General features: G+C 32.8%; 2 protein-coding genes across 3 annotated transcripts; one reads left to right on the forward strand and one right to left on the reverse strand.

Moving 5' to 3' along the window:
- The first annotated feature begins 4450 nt into the window (after nt 1–4450).
- On the forward strand, nt 4451–8903 carry LOC123899905 (F-box/FBD/LRR-repeat protein At4g26340-like). 2 transcript variants are annotated; one of them, XM_045951171.1, is made up of 5 exons: nt 4451–5073; nt 5729–6173; nt 7636–7788; nt 8023–8302; nt 8469–8903. In XM_045951171.1, exons 1-4 carry the CDS (start codon nt 4589–4591, stop codon nt 8284–8286), a joined length of 1347 nt encoding a protein of 448 aa, XP_045807127.1. In that variant the 5' UTR covers nt 4451–4588; the 3' UTR covers nt 8287–8302; nt 8469–8903. The 2 variants fall into 2 exon arrangements, with proteins under 2 accessions (XP_045807127.1, XP_045807126.1); XM_045951170.1 differs by having other exon boundaries at nt 8023–8476.
- A 3020-nt stretch (nt 8904–11923) lies between these two features.
- Nucleotides 11924–14222, reverse strand: LOC123896722 (FBD-associated F-box protein At3g52670-like). The gene is made up of 4 exons (XM_045947077.1): nt 13494–14222; nt 12893–13337; nt 12584–12736; nt 11924–12376 (listed from the first exon to the last, which is right to left on the reverse strand). The coding sequence occupies exons 1-4, from the start codon at nt 13991–13993 to the stop codon at nt 12116–12118; spliced, it is 1359 nt and encodes a 452-aa protein (XP_045803033.1). The 5' UTR covers nt 13994–14222; the 3' UTR covers nt 11924–12115.
- Between the last annotated feature and the right edge of the window lie 4713 nt (nt 14223–18935).

The following is an 18935-nucleotide window of genomic DNA, read 5'->3' on the forward strand; positions in this document are numbered from 1 at the left end:
TTTCTTTTCTCATCTCTCCAATCATTTACAAGCAAACAATTTTAGCCAAAAACATATATATTACAAGAGGTTCCTATAGAGTACTATAGATGCTTAGGGTGCTAATACCTTCTCTTTGCATAATCAACCCCCGTACCTTGATCTCTTATTGCATTGCTTATTGCTTTATTGCTTCTTTAGCTTTGCATGTTTATTTGTGGGTTTTATTCGATCTTTTCCCCTTCCCTTGGATAAATTAAAGTTCGGTGGTGACTTCTTATTTTGCGAGTCAAAGTCTAATCAATAGCTTTGATCTCCGAAAATCACCGCGACAATACCTTGTATCATTCTATTGTAACCCTAATCCTAATACAGACTATTGCTTCTCTCTCTTGCTCATTTTTATCACTCTTGTAAGCTATTATTGAAATTATATTCTTTTGAGCAATTATTAAGGCACTTGAAAACCACATCATCGTTGCATTTTCTGGCTTATATAAATTGAGTCAATTATTATAGTCGTTTTATTATGATATAACGGTTAGTCGTTGATTTGTGAGCTATTTGAGATAATACTGTCAAAGATCTTATGATAATGGTAAAGTCATCAATGCTCATTGACTCTATTTGCAAGGACGAAAGTTACACTCTTGGAGGTTAGTGATGTAATTATTCATGCCATTGTGAATTATTATATAATTGCGTATAAGAAGAAATTTAGTTTATGAATTCCCGTAGAATTCAACAAACCTAGTTCCTGAAGAACTTACGAAGTATCACCATTTATTATGAATTCTGGAAGAATTTTATTAACCATCCACTCATGATGGATTGCACATAGAAATAATTTTATTACTATATAGTTCTTGAAGAACTAATAAATAACTTCTCTTTCTCTTCAATGAATTCCAAATGAATTCAATATTCTTACATCCTTGAATGATTGTAAATTGATAGTGATATTCAGTTATAAAGATAAATGAATATCATATATTGAAACGAGGAATGAAGAGATGTCGAATATTTCTATATATTACGACACATGTATTGAATAAAATAAGTGTAATGAAAAGAAAAAAATTATAAACCATAAGTTTATACTACACTTGTATATATTACTGCAATTGAAGCACAAATTGTTGTAAACCAGAAGTTTACAAACTATGTGAAAATTTGTCTTTGGCAAGACCGGTTGGGTTATTCCGGATCCATTATGATGCGAAAAATAATATTATTTGATATGTATTGAAGAACCAGAAGATTCTTAAACCCAATAATTTTGTTATTAGTTCACAAAGGAAGTTGAAAATTTGAAAAAAAAAAACTGAGTCTCTCACAATTTGAGAATGTATATAAGGTGATATTTGTAAATCAATTCACCAATTACCATTTAGATATTTTATGACTTTAATTGATGCATCAACTAAATGATTAGTCAACTTACAACCAGAAGTTTGTGAAATTGATTTGACAGAGAGCTCATTTTCAGAAAGTATTTGATAAGTATCATATGTAAATCAAAATTGATATTGAATATCTTGCAGCATATGCTAATTAAAAATATGGACCAGAAGATATATTCTTTAGACGTCTGAAGTTAAATGTGTGATTGATACTTATGAAATCATAACTTCAAAATTCTACTTTGGGAACATGAGATTATTTATATCGAGTTTTTTTTTTTTGCTTCGCATCAAGTCAATAAATTATTATATGAAAGTTCTCCCTTTAATTTGCAATTGAATTTAGGATTATAACCTAATATTTTTCATATTAGCATTTTTGGATGTGTTGGTATGTTCCAGTTGCTCCAATATAATGCACTAAGGTGAATTATTAAAGAATATTGGGAAAATATATTTAACATGAATCTCCATCTATTATATAGTATTTTGAGCTAAAAAAATTGGAGACTTATTTACAGCCCTGTAGGCTGATAATTAAGTGATGAATTAGTTTTCCCAATATTAGGGGGAGAGAATAAGCAGCTGGAAATATGAACCAGAAGTTCAAATGAATAATTTGAAATATATTATTATCACATCTTGATCCTCATATAAAATAGTTTGAACTAGATGTTCAAAAGATAAATCATTTGCAAGGTTTATGAAAACAACTATCAGCTGCTAATGCTCAAATCAAAATGGATGTCAATGTTAGACAATCTTATATTGCAAATGAGTATTAACCACCCTAAAGCGTGGTAGGTCAGTCGGTTCCAAATATAAAAATCCTCAAATAAAAAAAGGAGCTAAAAAGAAAGATACCCAAATGAGGATATGAAAAGAATATTTGACATAATTGATTTTTCAGTTCTAGAAGAACTTATCAGGTACCTGAAACTTATGAAAATATAGAGATCACGAAAAATTATGTCATGAATGGAATACGGTGGAACCGAAATGAAGTCAAAGTTGACGATATTTTATATACATAAAAGCGCTATATGTGATATGAGAAAATGAGGATCACGAATCAAAGTCTATTGAGAATTATAGAAAACACATTGATTGGCCAAATGAAAATATGCAATTACCAAGTATTTAAAGTCACTTTGCAAAGTGAAAGATTTTTGGACCAAAGTCCATACATCCGAAGATGTAAAAATGATGAGGTACAAATCAATTTTTGTGTGAATAGAAAATGTTGAAATACAAATATTAAATGAGAAGAGAAATATTCACCTGAAGTGAAATCAAAATCATTTTCTTACTTGATTAAGTTTAGTAACACGTGAAAGATTCAATTTATTTGAAAAACGTGTTACGATATATTTGTATGGCTCACTTATTATTGATGATTATATGAAACTCCTTGAAGGGTTTAATTTGCATGAGACATACAATCCAGACTATTGAAGAGATGATTTAATCAAAATAAAAGTCTCTTTGTGCATGCATAAAATCAAGATGCATGTTGTATAATATTTTGAAGAACTCCCAATTGAGGAATATGAGAATGACAACATTTGTCCATTTTTATGGAAAATAATTTGTTATTATTTTGACAGCTAAAGAGTTCCTGAAATCTATTGATTAAAGAAAAGTTTGAAATGAAATAAGTTTGTTTTGAATTGCAAACTTAGTATTTAGTTAATAAGTTTTATGTGTCAAGAAACTTATATATCAAAGTACTAAATAAATGTGATATGGAAAGATATAAGTTCTGCGTGATGTCACTTAATGTGAACAAAGATTATTCCACGTCTCAAGAGAATGACGAGTTACTTGAATTGGTCTTGAAGTACCATAATTTAATTAGTTCAATTGAGGACACTATTCCATGTTACAGATTTGCATGTAGTGGTATTTTATCATTGTCAATATCAACAAAATCAAAGATATAACAATATCATCCAATTATGTGGAAGATTTAGCACTACATCAAGGAAGTTCGGAATGTGGTTTTGTTAAAGTTTATGATGCTACACATACAAGAAATTTGAAGAAAATAGTATCGCATCTACAACTAATTCAAAGAAGAGTATATTAAAGAAGAAGAAGAAGAATCAGAACTTTTACAAAGTCATTGTCAAGTAAAGCTTCTGATCAATTATATAGAAGATTAATCGTTCTTATTCGTCTTAGATATAATTGTGTTCTGCACTCTTTTTCCCTTAACCATGGTTTTGTCCCATTGGGTTTTCCTGGTAAAGTTTTTAACGAGGCAGGTTCAAACACAAAGGATGATGTACTCTTTTTCCTTCACTAGAATTTTTTCCCACTGGGTTTTTTTAGTAAAGGTTTTAATGAGACATATCCTGGATGAACATCCAAGGGGGAGTGTTATGAATATTATTAGTGGATGTCCATATAGGTCCAACTCATGTAATTGGTCCACTATGTTTGCCTATATATTAATACCTTGTATCATTCTATTGTAACCCTAATCCTAATACAGACTATTGCTTCTCTCTCTTGCTCATCTTTATCACTCTTATTTACATAAGTTTATAACACTATACTATATATAAAGAGAATACAAATTTTTTATTTGAACTTTTCATAATACCAACAATATCCTTAATTTTTTTTAGCAACAATTTTTTTTTGATGCACAAATTTTTTTTATTAACTCACTATAACATAATACACATTTTTTTTAGTTTAATTTGTATGTACTATCGGTGTAAAGATTTTACACATGCATCATATGATATGTTGCCACATTATTTAATGAATGTGACATATCATGAGTTTTTAAACACAATACATGATGTGTTGATATATTATTGAACGCAGGTAAAACAAAAACTTAAACTATCGATGCATATAAATTAATTTTTTTTTTTTACAACAAAAATGTTTTATTAACAAACTCACCATAATATAAAGCATATATTTTTTTAACGCGTTTGCTTAGTCCGCTAGTTTAAAATAATAATAAAAAAAAAGAATTGTTTTTTTTATTACAAAAAAAATAAAAAATCAAATCAAACTTAAATTTAAAACCAAATCCTCTTCTATAAACCACAAGCACACGATATACAATGCAGGTTCTTGGATCTCCTTCAATTCATTAAATTGAGCATCTATCTGTTTTTTCCGCCGCCATTCATATGAATCGTGAAAACTGAAAAGGCAGATCAATCGCAAATTTTCACACAAAAATGGAAGACACAAAACGAGGAAAAGCAGATGAAGAAGAAAACGCAGACAGAATCAGCAATCTACCGGACTTTGTACTGAGCCACATCCTCTCATTCCTCCCTATCAAAACCGCCGTTTCCACAAGCCTTCTTTCTCCCAGATGGCGCCACATTTGGAAGAAACATCTCTCAGTTCTCGACTTCTCTGACGACTTTTTCCAACCAAACGATGACCGTTTAGAACTCTTCAAAACCTTAGCGGTTTTTGTAAACGGCGTCTTCACTCTCCGCAAACCTTGCGAAGTTCGTAAGATGCGTCTCTCATGTACCCATTCTCTCGTCGACCACAAGGTTTGTACCTATTCTGTCAATACGTGGGTCCACTCCGTCATTGGGCCCCACCTCAAGGAACTCGACCTCACTCTCTATTCCAACGACGACGACGGAGGATATTGCTTCGAGCCTCCCATCAGCCTCTCTGCTTGCATTAATATAGTTTCCCTCAGGCAAGCAAGAACGTTTCTTTTTTATTTTTATTTTTTGTTATTATTTCTGGCTGGGTATATTTATTTATTTATTTATTTATTTATTTATTGAGTAAGTAGTCTCTGAAATTGTAGGATTGCATCAACCTAGTCTTCTGCACTAAAAATATTTGTAAATGATATCTGAAATTGGAAAATGTTAATCCTGTTTGTCTTTGTCAATGATATCTGAAACTGGAGAATGTCAATCCTGTTCGTTTCTATTAGTTGGATTGATTTATTTTTGAGCTTATGCAAATATAATTCATAAACCTCCTTAATAGTTTATGAAAAAACAACTTATGAAGATACGATTTTAGCTAATGATAACTTATGAATTAACATAAAAGCTTGTTTATTTGACATTTTTTGGACTACTATGACAGTAAGTGAATTTGATAATAGATTTTACAGTTGTAGAATTATTTTGGGATTATTATTGATAATGGGGAGGAGTGGACTAAAGAATTACTTGTTTCCTAGACTCCTAGCAAAATCTGCAGAGTGAGAGTTAAACATATGATTATGGTAATGCAGTCACCTTTGTTTGTGTAACAGAATGCAGCCACCTTTATTTTTTACTTGTTCTTAATAATATGATGTGACGCTAACATTTAACAATTAACATGTAGTTCAGTCTCAACGGTGCAGTATATTTTAACTTGAAACGAGCTAAGGCGATTCGTTTACCATCACTAAAGAAGCTACAACTTCACATCGGTTATGTGGAAGTGTCTCCCATGAATGCCCTCCTCTCTGGCTGTCCTAACCTAGAAACTCTCGATCTTTGCTTTTATGCTGAGGACAGCGGCGGTATAATTCGTGTGCCACCTTCATTGAAGTGGTTGAAAATCATCATTAACAATTCAGACGCCGGGGCTTCCCTTGAAATTGATGTGCCTGTTCTTGAGTACCTCTGCATTGCAAATATCACAATCACTGATGCCAACAATTTGCAAAACGTGGTGGAAGCGTCTGTTGATGTTTTTCCTTCCTCGGCTGCTTCTGCCTTCACTTTTCTCAAGCTCCTCAGCGCTCTCACTGGAATAAAACATCTAGTGTTGAGTCGTTCAACAACAAAGGTATAATTTTATTATCATGGTTTATAATATATAGCTATGATGTTAATAGCGGTGCTATAGCGCACTATAGCGGGATAGCCGTAGCGGCAGACCCCCTCCTCGCTATGCTACAGGTCTGCTTTCCGCTATTTAGAGAAGCGGAAATAGCGGCCGCTATTTGCAGGTGAATAGCATATTTCACTTATCAAATACTAGTACTTACTTGCACATATATACAAGTCTTATAATCCAATCACTCCGCATGATATTCATAATATCACGCTAACAATAATCCTTAGATAACAGTGTCAAAGATATGTACATATCACACATAGATAAGCTTTGTAATCACAACCTAAATTTAGTGATATGATTGGATATATAACAAAGACAAATATAGGTAATTATGGTACAATATTTTCATCACCCCCCCCCCCCCCCTAAAGCTGGTGGATGCCCAATTTTCTTATTAGAGGCTAGATTTGCTTTCTACTGAGGGCTATAATGAATATGTCAGCGAGATGAGTCCCAGTAGGTACAAGTTTTGTTTTTCAGCCTATATCTAAATAAAATCATTCTGTATGGTACACACATCTTGGTTGGAAGTAGTAAAAGTTTAGAAGTCTCATCAATCCACGTACATAGTTTTGGATTATAAGTAACTCAAAAGATTGTTCTCAAATCCTTCAAATGAATTAAAAGGAAATCTTTAACCTTTCAAAATCCTTCTAATGAAAGTAAGTATGAAGGTAAAGCTTGAATTGGTGAATGGTCCTAGAACCACTGCCTGAAATAATAAGATCATCTAGAATGGATGAACTTTCTCTTCTTCTCTTCATTTTTGAATTTGGAATACTGCAATTGCACCCCCCACATTAAGTAACACTATGAGACGTGCTCATAATTTCTTGACTCATCCCAAAGTGTTTTAGTTTCCCTTAGAATGCAAACATGGTCATTCCTGCTGCTTGCACTTTGCCAATTTTGCTTTCAGTTGTTGAATTGAATCCTTGGACCATTCACATGCAAGTCACAGTTGAACGCAAAGTGGTTTTGATGATATCCATTACACAAGCATGGACTTAATCGTCTACCAGATCTCTGTTGCGTTCAAACCACACAGTGTGATGGAGATTTCTTGGCTAAATGGATCTTGACTCTTGTTTTTTGACTTATCAGTGTGAAGTTTCTCCATACTAAAATATAAGTGACTAATGTATTTCACTGATCAAATACGTTCACATGTATACAAGTCTTAGAATCAATCACTCCACACAATTCTCATAATATCACACTAACAACAATCCCAAGTTAGAAGCGTCAAAGATATAAACATATCATATATAGATCAGCTTTCTAACCATTGCATAATATATTTAGTGTTATGATTTTGATATAACAAAGAAATTATGGTATAGTATCGTCATTATTTAGTTTTATACTAGCTAACATGACATCATTACTGCTTGTTGTGTACAAACAGTGGCTACTGGGTGGCCCCACTGATCTACACTTTCCAGAATTTCGCCATTTACTTCATCTAGAGCTCATTCTTCCATGGTTCAACTCGTATTCTCTGCTGAGCCTGCTTCAGACATGCCATCTGCTTCAAGTTCTCATAATTCAAAACGACAAGGTTTGTTGACTTCTTAAGTTTGTTTAATTGAAGTTGGTAAACTTAACTTCATGTACACCCCTTAATAACTTTGTTGTGAAATTTATCCATCCAATGTTTTTATGAAATAAATCATAGAAAAGCCTCGCTTTTTGCATACTCCAAATAGTGACAAGGATGCATAACATTATTCATTACTATATCTATGATTGCATCTTATGTAAGTTGCATTGTTGTGTCTTTTGTTGCCGGCAGGATCAGTCACCCTTACCAATATGTGCTACACAACCAAGTGTTCCTAGTTGTCTTGTATCACACCTGGCCTCCATTGAATTAAAAGGATATCGAGGATTTCCAGATGAGTTGTTATTTGCTGAATATGTTTTGCAAAAAGGGCTTGTTTTGAAAACAATGATTATTGTTGATATATCGGTGGACCCAAACAAAAAGTTCGACACTCTTAGAAGATTATCTAATGTGCCAAGGGCCTCTGCAAATTGCCAACTTACATTTGACTAAGTTATATCTGCCTAAGGTGTGATTTCTCACTAAAACTACTTTGTTATTTGTTTATTACTGAATCATTTCAAAGGTGATTCAGATTGGGTTTGGTCTGCATAATTAGTTGTCCCTTGTATTTTCTTGCATGCACTTCATTTTCAACTCTATTTGGTGGAATGACATGATTCAATACCTCAAAGTTTCTGAATTTCTTTGATCCAGCTATTTTCCAATAAGGTATAATAATATTAATTAGGATATGCCCTCTCTACTAAAAGAATTATTCAAGTTTTGCCTCTGTAACCATGTTTGTTTTAGAATTTGAAGCTTAGCAAGAGAGGTTGAGATTTGCTAGACTCATATTATAACTATAACATTGAAAAAAATGATGATATTTACTTACCGGCTTTTTGAAATTGAACGAAAAACTTTTGAATTTCATGCCACTTAGTAAATCAAGTCAATGAATTTCCACTGTGTGAATTTGTTATTATTGCAACTAAATTTTTGTTTATTTCGGGGTATTAGTTAGTGTTAACTTTGATGGATTGGCAACATCTTTGTTTATCTAGGGGTATTAGTTAGTGCTAATTCCACAACCTTGTATTCATGGGTTTGATTTTCTAGACAATCTAAACTAACATAACAACACATTATCTCTTTTTTACAAATATGTTTTCCTGATTTATTGAAAAAAGAAGAAATTGGCAATCTCTTTGTAGCATTTGCATTCAATGTTACTGGTGCAATATTACCATCTGCAAAACAAGTAGAATTTTCATGTTACGTGGATCAGTTAACAGTTCCTTTCTCTACAAGTTTATCATTTCTAATATGAATATCAGTTGGGAAATTAAATTATATTTTTATGTTTTTGTCATAAAAAATCTTTTAGTAAAGATACTCCCAGTACATTTTGTGAAAGCATATTTTGTTTGCATAAAAAGAGAAGTACTATGTAATTTAAAATTGTTAAATTTTTTTGCCCCCTCTTGAAATACAAAGTAATGCTTAGAATGCATTTTACGGTTTTGGAGAAATCTCCATAAAGTTCGTGTTTCCTCAAACCCGTCCCGATTCGCAACAAAACAACTTTGCATTAACATGAAAAGTAGAACCAATATAAATAGAAAAAACAACTTTGTTTAATACATAACTTAAAAATAAAAACAAACAATTGAATATAATTTAAGACTTTGTTTAAGAGTTTATAATTTAAGAGAGGTAAAATGTAATTAGATATACGCGGAGCGGGTTTGGGGACGGATTCGTGGTGGGTATCATTGTATCAATGTCCCCATTATCCGCTCCACCCCCGTATTTTAAATTAAGGGGAAACTCAAACCCAGTCAAATCGGTTTTTCCCCGTCAACATCGGGGAGGGACTGGACTGGTGGGTGCCCGCAGGTATAGGTTATATTGCCATGCCTGTAGAGGTGGTCATTGAAGTCGTTTAATTGCTTTTTCTTCAGATTTGTGTACTGAAAAAAATAATTAGCTGTTTTAAAATTTGGGTCATGCTAAACAGTGCCCCCAAATTTTCCTTAAAAGGGTCATGCTAAACAGTGCCCCCGGGGTTGGGCACTTGTTAAGCATACCAAATATAGAAACAAAAGATAAAATTAATATTGATAAAATAACTTTTTACATTTTCGATGCATTGAATGCACAAGTTCCGAGACAAAATTTCCATATTTATATGCTTAAACAGTGCCGGGGGCACTGTTTAGCATTTTCCTTAAAATTTTTGGAAACAAGAAAAAAACTCTTGTTTTCATTCAATAGGAAGTGGCAAACTTTTGCTTCTTTGATAGGGAAATTGTTGTATGTTATGTTTGTTAACAAATAATTCATCATATGCTACTGCCACATGTTCAACTTGCTTTAGTTTTGATTATTTGATAACTTTACAGCTTTCAATTATTAAATAATGCTAAATGAGATAATTTGAAAGCCTAATGTTGTTTGTTTGTTGAATTTGCTTGAATTAGTGACGGTAAATTTATGTAGCACAAAATAGCAGCGTAGATTAGACATGTAAGTTCTGCTTATTCAATCTCCGATGGGTTTTTTCTCGGTATAGTCGGCTTTTGATTCGCTCTCAAAAGAATTGAATGAAGTGCCCCCTTTACCTCTTTGTGAGGCAAAAATCTTTTCTAAGATTTGGGAGAGTCCGGCTCCTTCAAAAGTAATTGTTTTTTCATGGCAATTACTTTATGACCGTGTGACTACAAGGTCCAACCTCCTCATGATAGGAGTTTTACCTCATCAAGAGGGGGTAAGTTGTGTGTGGTGTAATTGCCGCCTTGAAACATCAACACATTTGTTCCTTCAGGCGAAATCAGGAGTATTAGGGGAAGTTTATAGGTTTTTTTTTACCTTTGATCACATGAATTTGAAGCGAGGTTTTGATCACACGCATAAGGGGCTGTGCATGTGAACTCAGAATGAATGTGTATTTACATATATAGTTCATAGTCAATGAAAATATCAAGTTTTTCCAAACATTGATTAGGTCACAGACTCACAGTTATAGCCAAGATGGCTTGTTGGCCTTGGCCAAGTAAAATATTTCTTCCTAGTTTGGAATCTGTTTTGGTCTTTTGAGGAGAATAGATAAGATAATGAAACTCGGTAATTTTGTAGGGACAAAACTAATATATTTAAGCCTACAATTTAATTTTGAGTCATGTGGCTAACAAAGTTCATCTATATCGAATCAATTTGAGTACTAGTGTCCCTGGATGTGTAACTTAGTGGTAAAAGGGTCGAGACGCTGGACGTTTAATGTTTGATTCCTGTTGATAAGTGCTCGCATACTAGAAAGCGAGAGGTTTAATTTGGTCATTTTAGGGGGCCCAAAAAGCAAATCTCTATATAATATATTGGATAAATTTTTTGGTAGATGGATTGGATAGATAATGGATTATTTTGACATGTTAATGCAAATATTATGACATTTTGGTATATATTATGTCTATATATCATGTTAAACATATATAAGTTCAAACAAATGTCAAAATTTTGCGCATTAAAGACTAAGAACAAAATAAAAAATTTAGTAGGGATGAAAACAATGATTTATTTTACATGGACAAAAACCAAAACTCTATAAAAGTAAGTACTAAAAACATATTTTATCCTATATAATATAATATTAATAAGAGTTCTAGATTGAACAAGGAAATAGTGTTTTGTTGCAATTTAAACTAAAAAAGTTTACAAAATTATAAAATTACAAATTTCAAATTTTGATAACTTTGGGCCTTGATAAACAGTTGCCTCTTAACACAAGTGCTTTTCTGACCCCCCCTATTTCTTCTTTACCCCCCAAACTGACGTTTTTGCCCTTGGGGGTATCAAACCAGCTCGGTTTTTAAAAACCGAACCAGCTCGGTTTTTAAAAACCGAACCAGCTCGGTTTTTAAAAACCAAACCAGCATTGCAACATGCTCGGTTTTTAAAAACCAAACCAGCTCGGTTTTTAAAAACCAAACCAAACCAGCATTCATCAGTGCGGTATCTCAACATGAACCCGACAAACCATGGTTGTTCTATATAAAGATGTGGTTCGGTTTTTAAAAACCGAGCTGGTTTGATACCCCCCAAGGGCAAAAACGTCAGTTTGGGGGGTAAAGAAGAAATAGGGGGGGGGGGGGGTCAGAAAAGCACTCATCTTCAATGAATACAAAGTTCAAATTAGAAGCAATCTCCCAACATTTGTAATAGATAGAGATTGTGAAGCATAGCTATCCCCCAACATCTGTCATAGAGTAGGTTTTTATTTTATTTTTACACAAGTCATATAGTGGTTATTAGTGAGAAATACACCTTATGGTGATACAGCTCAATCAAATGTAAGTTGACAAAGTCTAGAGGCCCTTGGAACATTGGATAATCTTCTGAGGATGTAGTACTTCAAAATGTCTACAGAAATATCAGCAATACTCATTTTATTCAAAACAAGTCCATTCTGCAAAATATACTCTGCAAATAACAGCTCATCTGGAAATCCTTCACAGCCTTTAAATTGGATATAGGTCAGATGTGATAAAATACAATTTGGAACAGTTGATTGTGCAGTCCATTCTGGTGAGGTTGATTCTTTCTGTCAAAGACACAATGGCACACCATAAATAAGATGCAATCAATGGTAATTAATCATATATAGTTAAGTATGCATAAAATGAGGCCTTGCGTAATCTATTTCATAAAAACGTTAAATTGATACATTGCACATGAAAGTTATTAAGTGGTGTACATGAAGTTAAATAAAATCAAACTTGAATCAAACGAACTTAAGAACTCAACAAACCTTATCGTTTTGAATTATAAGAACTTGAAGCATAGGACAAGCATGAAGTAGGCTCAATAGAGAGTTTTGGTTGAACCACGGAAGAATGAGCTCCAGATGAAGTAAATGGCGGAATTCTGGGAAACGTAGATGAACAGGGTCACCTAGTAGCAACTGCAAGTAGTAATAATGTAATATTAGTTAGTAAAAAAATCAAGATGATTAGGTTGTGATAAAAAAAAAATTTGGAAATATGTGTAGGCATTTGATTAGTGAACACACATAAGTCATCATCTAATATTATATATATAAAACCGAATAAAACTATACCTTTATTGTTGAAATACTCAAAGATAGATGTTTTATTCCAGAGAGATCATCGAAGAAGTTGACTAATATGTCAGCTAGATAACAACCATCAGAACAACGAAAAACATCAAGAGACGCTTTCACCACGTTTTGCAAGTTGCCAACATCACTGAATGTGTTAAGATCATCAAAACCAAGCGAATACAAATCCATTTCTAGACAAGAACAGCTGCTGATTTTCAACCTCTTTAATGTAGATGGCACACGGAGTTTATTATAGTTAAAACCAAAAAGACGAGTATCTAGAGTTTCTAGGATAGGACAACCAACGAGGAAGCCATTCATTGTATGAATATCCACATTATTCATGTGGAGTTTCAAGTAATTAAGTGATGGTAAACGAATTTCCTCAGCAAACCGTGGGTCAATATATATTGACGACAACATTCCTGTTTCCCCAATGAGACTGTAATTCATTAAATAAAAAATATGTTAGTAAAATTATTATGTTGTCCCGTCCCATAACGCTGGAATATTTCTAGTTACTAGACTACTTGACAAAAAAAAATCATTATAATTATGTTAAGAATATTAAAATAACTAAAAGGGTTTGCTTGCTTGCCTGAGGGAAACGAGATTAGTACAAGTGAAGAGGGTGATTGGAGGTTCAAATTGATATTTCTGAATGGGATCGATTTCGAGGCTGAATTCCTTGAGGTGTGGTCCAATGACAGAGCAAACCCATGTGTCGATTGAACTGGTGCATGATTCGATGTTGTAAAGAGATTTAACACATGAGAGACTCATCTTTTCAATTGGGTAAGGCATACGAAGAGAGAACACCCTGTTTACAAAAACAGAAAAGTTTTGGAAGTGCTCGAATAGTTTGTTGTTTCTCCTTGCCTTTTCGAATAACGATTCGTCCCTGAAGTCGTCGGAGAAATCAAGAACGGAAACATGCTTCCAAATGTGGCGCCATCTGTTCGACAGAATGCTTGTTGCAACGGAGGTTTTGGTGGGGAGAAAAGAAAGGATATGGCTGAGCACACAGTCTGGTAGACTGCTGATTCTGTCTTCTTCTGCTACTATTCGTCGTCTTTTGGAGTTCGACTCAGCCGCCATGAATGAGCACAAAAAACAAGTAGTACAAGCTTTTTCAATCAAACTAGTATGAATGAGCACACAAAATTAGGAATTTCGGAAAAACAAAAACAAAGAAAGAGTGCTCAATTTGCTAGAAGGGGAGAACAAAATTGGGGATTTCAGAAAAAAACAGAGAATGAATGTTCAATTTGCCAGAAGGAGATGATGAATAGAAAGAAGAGGATTTGGTTTTAAATTTATGTTTGATTTGGTTTTTTTTTTTTTGACGAATTGATTTGTTTTACTACGCATTTTAAATAAACTTGGAACAAATCTTTAAGTTTGATTTGTTTTTTGGTCCACAAAAAAAAAAAAAATTGATTTGTTTTTGGTTAAAATTTGGAACAAATATTTCATGATTTGTGCGGGATCCGCATGACTACAAAACATGCAATTTTTATCTTCTTGAACTTATAACAACAACAACAACCAAATCTTTATCCACTAGGTGCAGTACACTACATGGTCATGGATCAAACAACATCATAATATTTTGTAAAGACTAGTTTACAGATAGTCTGCTTAATTCTATATATCTTTTAACAGTTTTGCCTATACTTTTCATTGGTCTCCCTTCCTCTTTAGACCATTTCTAATTTAACATCTAAAAACGGAAAACTGAAAACTTTAACAAGAAAGAATGAAATATACATATACCAGCTAGTAAAGGCCCAACATCCTTAGTTCTGTCACATGGCTGGGGTCGAGTTCAGGCACATTCTTTACATGTTCTCGATCTTCTACCACATATTCCTGACAATGACATTGTAAAGAACAAAGTGAGGAGTTTAAAACCTTAATTTTTTTATAATAAAATTAATATAATCGTTGTATGATACAAAATCAACTATAATCCTTAAATGATACAAGAACAAGTAATTAAATGATTGTTTCCCCAAAATTGCATATCTTATGACCAAAGACCTGTTTAGTAGCAAGCATATATTACTAGTTTTGCGTAACATGCTTCGGTTTTCTGTAGCTTGTAATTTGTACGTCAAAATGATTTGAAAGCATTTATTCATAGCAGACCTTTGTCAGTTCTTGTTTCGCAAGAACATGGTAGTGGCGTTCATTGATTCTTTGGCCACATATTATCGCTATAAAGAAGCCATAGAGCAAACCCACCAAAATAATGGCGAGAACTGCAAAACAAATAAATATTATCAAGTTCCCATTGCATGGAATAAGTTGATAGGTTAAGATAGCACAACTATTATAAATCTTAAGTGTTGAATTTACTATATAAGTGAGAAAATATAACATCGTAGCGTGAAAATGTCACAATTGAGTGGAAAAGCTGCAAACATTGGCATCAAATTGACAGTGCAGAAGAAAGGGGAATACCAGCCATTGTATAAAATCCATATGGATGTTCTTCATAACCAAACATTTCTCTAAGTTCATCTCCATAGAATTTGTAAATAAGCACTCCCAAGAAAGCAACAACCTGTGCAATTAGAAAAGGAAAAGAACAAAATTGGGGATTTCAGAAAAAAACAGAGAATGAATGTTCAATTTGCCAGAAGGAGATGATGAATAGAAAGAAGAGGATTTGGTTTTAAATTTATGTTTGATTTGGTTTTTTTTTGACGAATTGATTTGTTTTACTACGCATTTTAAATAAACTTGGAACAAATCTTTAAGTTTGATTTGTTTTTTGGTCCACAAAAAAAAAATTGATTTGTTTTTGGTTAAAATTTGGAACAAATATTTCATGATTTGTGCGGGATCCGCATGACTAGTGACTAGGCTAAACTCTGATTTTGTATCCTTTAATTGTGAACTCTGATTTTTTTTTTTGGTAAGGTTTGTGAACTCTGATTTAAGCCACTAGGTTGCATGAGGTCCTGAGTTTGATCTTTTGTCCCATAAACTAAAAAAAATTGTGAACTCTGATTTTGTATTCTCTAGTTGTGAATTTTTCTCGATTGGTCTTGACTGCAGTCTCCCACTCATCCATTCAATATAAAAGAGAAAAATAAAATAAAATTAAAAATAGAAAATTCAAAATATATCTACTTCTAAACACACACAATATATATATATATATATATATATATATATATATATATATATATATATATATATATATATATATATATATATATATATATATATATATATCAAATTTACTAATTTATTCTTATTAGTTTTAATAATAATGTTGTAAATTTTGCATTGAACAAAATAGAACAATTTATAGCATAGAAAAGGAAAAAAAAAAACCAATAAAAAGATCATAGCAAGATTATTTATATTATACTAGCGGGCCAGACAGACCCGTTCCGCGCATGCCTATGTCTAACTTATGTCCAAAAACAATATGCCTTATATTATGATGAGAGTTACTTTTCGCATCTTCGATACACTCAGGCACCCCCTGATAAACCCATTGTACCACTCTCGCTATGTGTATGACGAGCGTGTTAAATTGAAAAAAGTTAAACACCGTTGCTCGCTACGTGTACAGCGAGTGTGCAAATTTGCCAAAAACTGAAAACATTTTTATGCTCACTACGTGTACAGCGAGTGTGTTATCAATAAAAGTACATAAATTCAAAAAAGTATAAATAAATAGTGACACAGAAGAAATAGAAGAATACAAGACACAAAACAGAGGATTCAGCATAGTGTTCGCAACTTGTGAGAGTTTTTAAAGTAAAAAAGTAGTTACTATATTTACTACTAAATTAAAAATTTGTTGGTAAAAAATAATGATTTTACTTGGTCACATAACTTTATGTTCTGTGTCCATATATTTTCACAAGCATGCATGTGTACATCGATCATGTGTCGTTTAAACAATGGCATTGACTCATCAATTTGATATTAACATATTATTACGCAATAAAAATAGTGAACACCCAATATATAAAACACAAATTTAGATGAAAAGGAATGATCAAATTTCATCGGTCTAATGTTTGGAACAATTGGGTTAACTTGGAGGGAAAACTTGGCATGAGTAAACACAAGTATTCACCCAATAATTGATAAGAATAATTGATGAGTATATATAATTCAATTTTGTTACTTATGTCATTTGTATGTCATTATAGTGTGATTTGTTTGTCATTATAGTGTGTTTATAGTTTTTAATATAAAGATATATGTTATTCATATCATATCAGAATGTCTCAAGTGTATGTACTAAAAAATATGGCTCAAGTGTTCAAACTACATGGTTTGATTATCTTTTGTTTAAGCATTCTCTAGATTTTAAGCATTCTCAATAGCATTCTCTATATTTCAAACTACCTTGCAAGGATTAGGATGAACTCAAGTGTTCAAACTACATGAAGAAAACAAAAGGAAATGTCATTGATATAGATGTTGTAACTACATTTTCTGCTACAATATATTGTTTTTTTTATTTGAAATGGTAGACAATTGTAGGAAGAAAACTACCAAATTTTGTAATATTGGATTTTTTAATGGGAAGCCTTAATTTTTGTTTCATTATAAGTGACAAAATTCCATTAACAAGACTACAAATTGGAAAATACTGCAAAGTAGAATATCATTATTGTTTTGCTTTCACAATTATTCTTAATTATTACTCATTTTCTATTAAAGTGGAATATTAGCACATAAATAGAACTTAATGGAGATTATGACGTATAAATACATGGGTTTTGTTAGATGAACTTATAAGATATTCTCTTGGTTGATTTTAGATTAAGAACTATGAACTTATATAGTGTAGGGTGCGTTTGATTCTTGATGACAAATTTGCAAGTGCACAAATTGTCGCAAGTAATATAAAGGATATCGTGTCCACGAGGATTGTTGTAAATCAACAATGGCTAATTGAACTAATTACTATGAGTAAAAGTAAAGAAATGATTGGGGGAAAATAGTTCATAGAAGTTGTTTATCAAACTTTGGATGTTGAATTTATATTGGGACTTTTTATCGAAAAGTTGGAAGGCGATTGGATTTTGGTTTGAATTCATTGTACTTCACCATGGATGTTAGAGGCTAGTTCCCTACACATGATTTATTCAATTACCATGACAATTTAACTCAACCATTGCACCCACTCTCATGGTCATACAACTCACTATGTTCACTATAATCACTTAATCTCTTAAGCCAATTACTAGTTAACATAGGCATGAATGTTTGTTAAATCATTAGTCACAACCTTTAATTCTCTATCTCTAGACCAATTACAAGGTTCAATCATTAATCTATGTCTAACTCATACATCTAATCTCTTAGCAAGCATGAATTTAGAAATCATCACAAACATTTGTCAACATTCATGAAGCATAAAGAACAAGATTAATGAAATAGAAAATTGATTAAATCATAAGAGAACTAGTGATAATCTAACAATTAACCATAGATTCATACAAGGTTTTCATCACAAAATCCAATCTAGGAGAATTACTCCATTATTACAAGAAATGAAAAGAGTTTAGAAATGAGATACATGGAGGAATTAAGATGAGAATTGGAAGAGAAGTGATCTTCAATCTTGTTTCCAAGCCTTCAAATCATGTTTCTCCATCTTCAAATCCTTGCTTCTAAGCTTCAACAATGGTTCTTGATCCAAAATTTTGTAACCCTCTAACAGAAAAACTGAATTCCATACATAGGCACTGTTGCTGCGCTGCACGCAGCCTATCCTGCGCTGCACGCAGCTGGTGGGCAAAACCCTGCGCTGCACGCAGGTCTCCTTGCGCTGCACGCAGCCAAGCTGCGCTGCACGCAGGTTCCTCTGCGCTGCACGTGCGTATCCGATTCAAAATGCACTATGAATTGCGCTGCACGTGGCCAAGCTGCGCTGCACGCAGCCCTGTTCAACAAATTCCATATTTTGCTTGTTTTTCTTCCAAACCAAGTAATCTCAAGTCCTTATGCATTTGCCTTTATTCTAAGCTCAAAAACTCAACTTTTCTTGATGAAAATC

The sequence above is a fragment of the Trifolium pratense genome, linkage group LG7, assembly GCF_020283565.1.
Source record: "Trifolium pratense cultivar HEN17-A07 linkage group LG7, ARS_RC_1.1, whole genome shotgun sequence".
Lineage (NCBI taxonomy): Eukaryota > Viridiplantae > Streptophyta > Magnoliopsida > Fabales > Fabaceae > Trifolium > Trifolium pratense.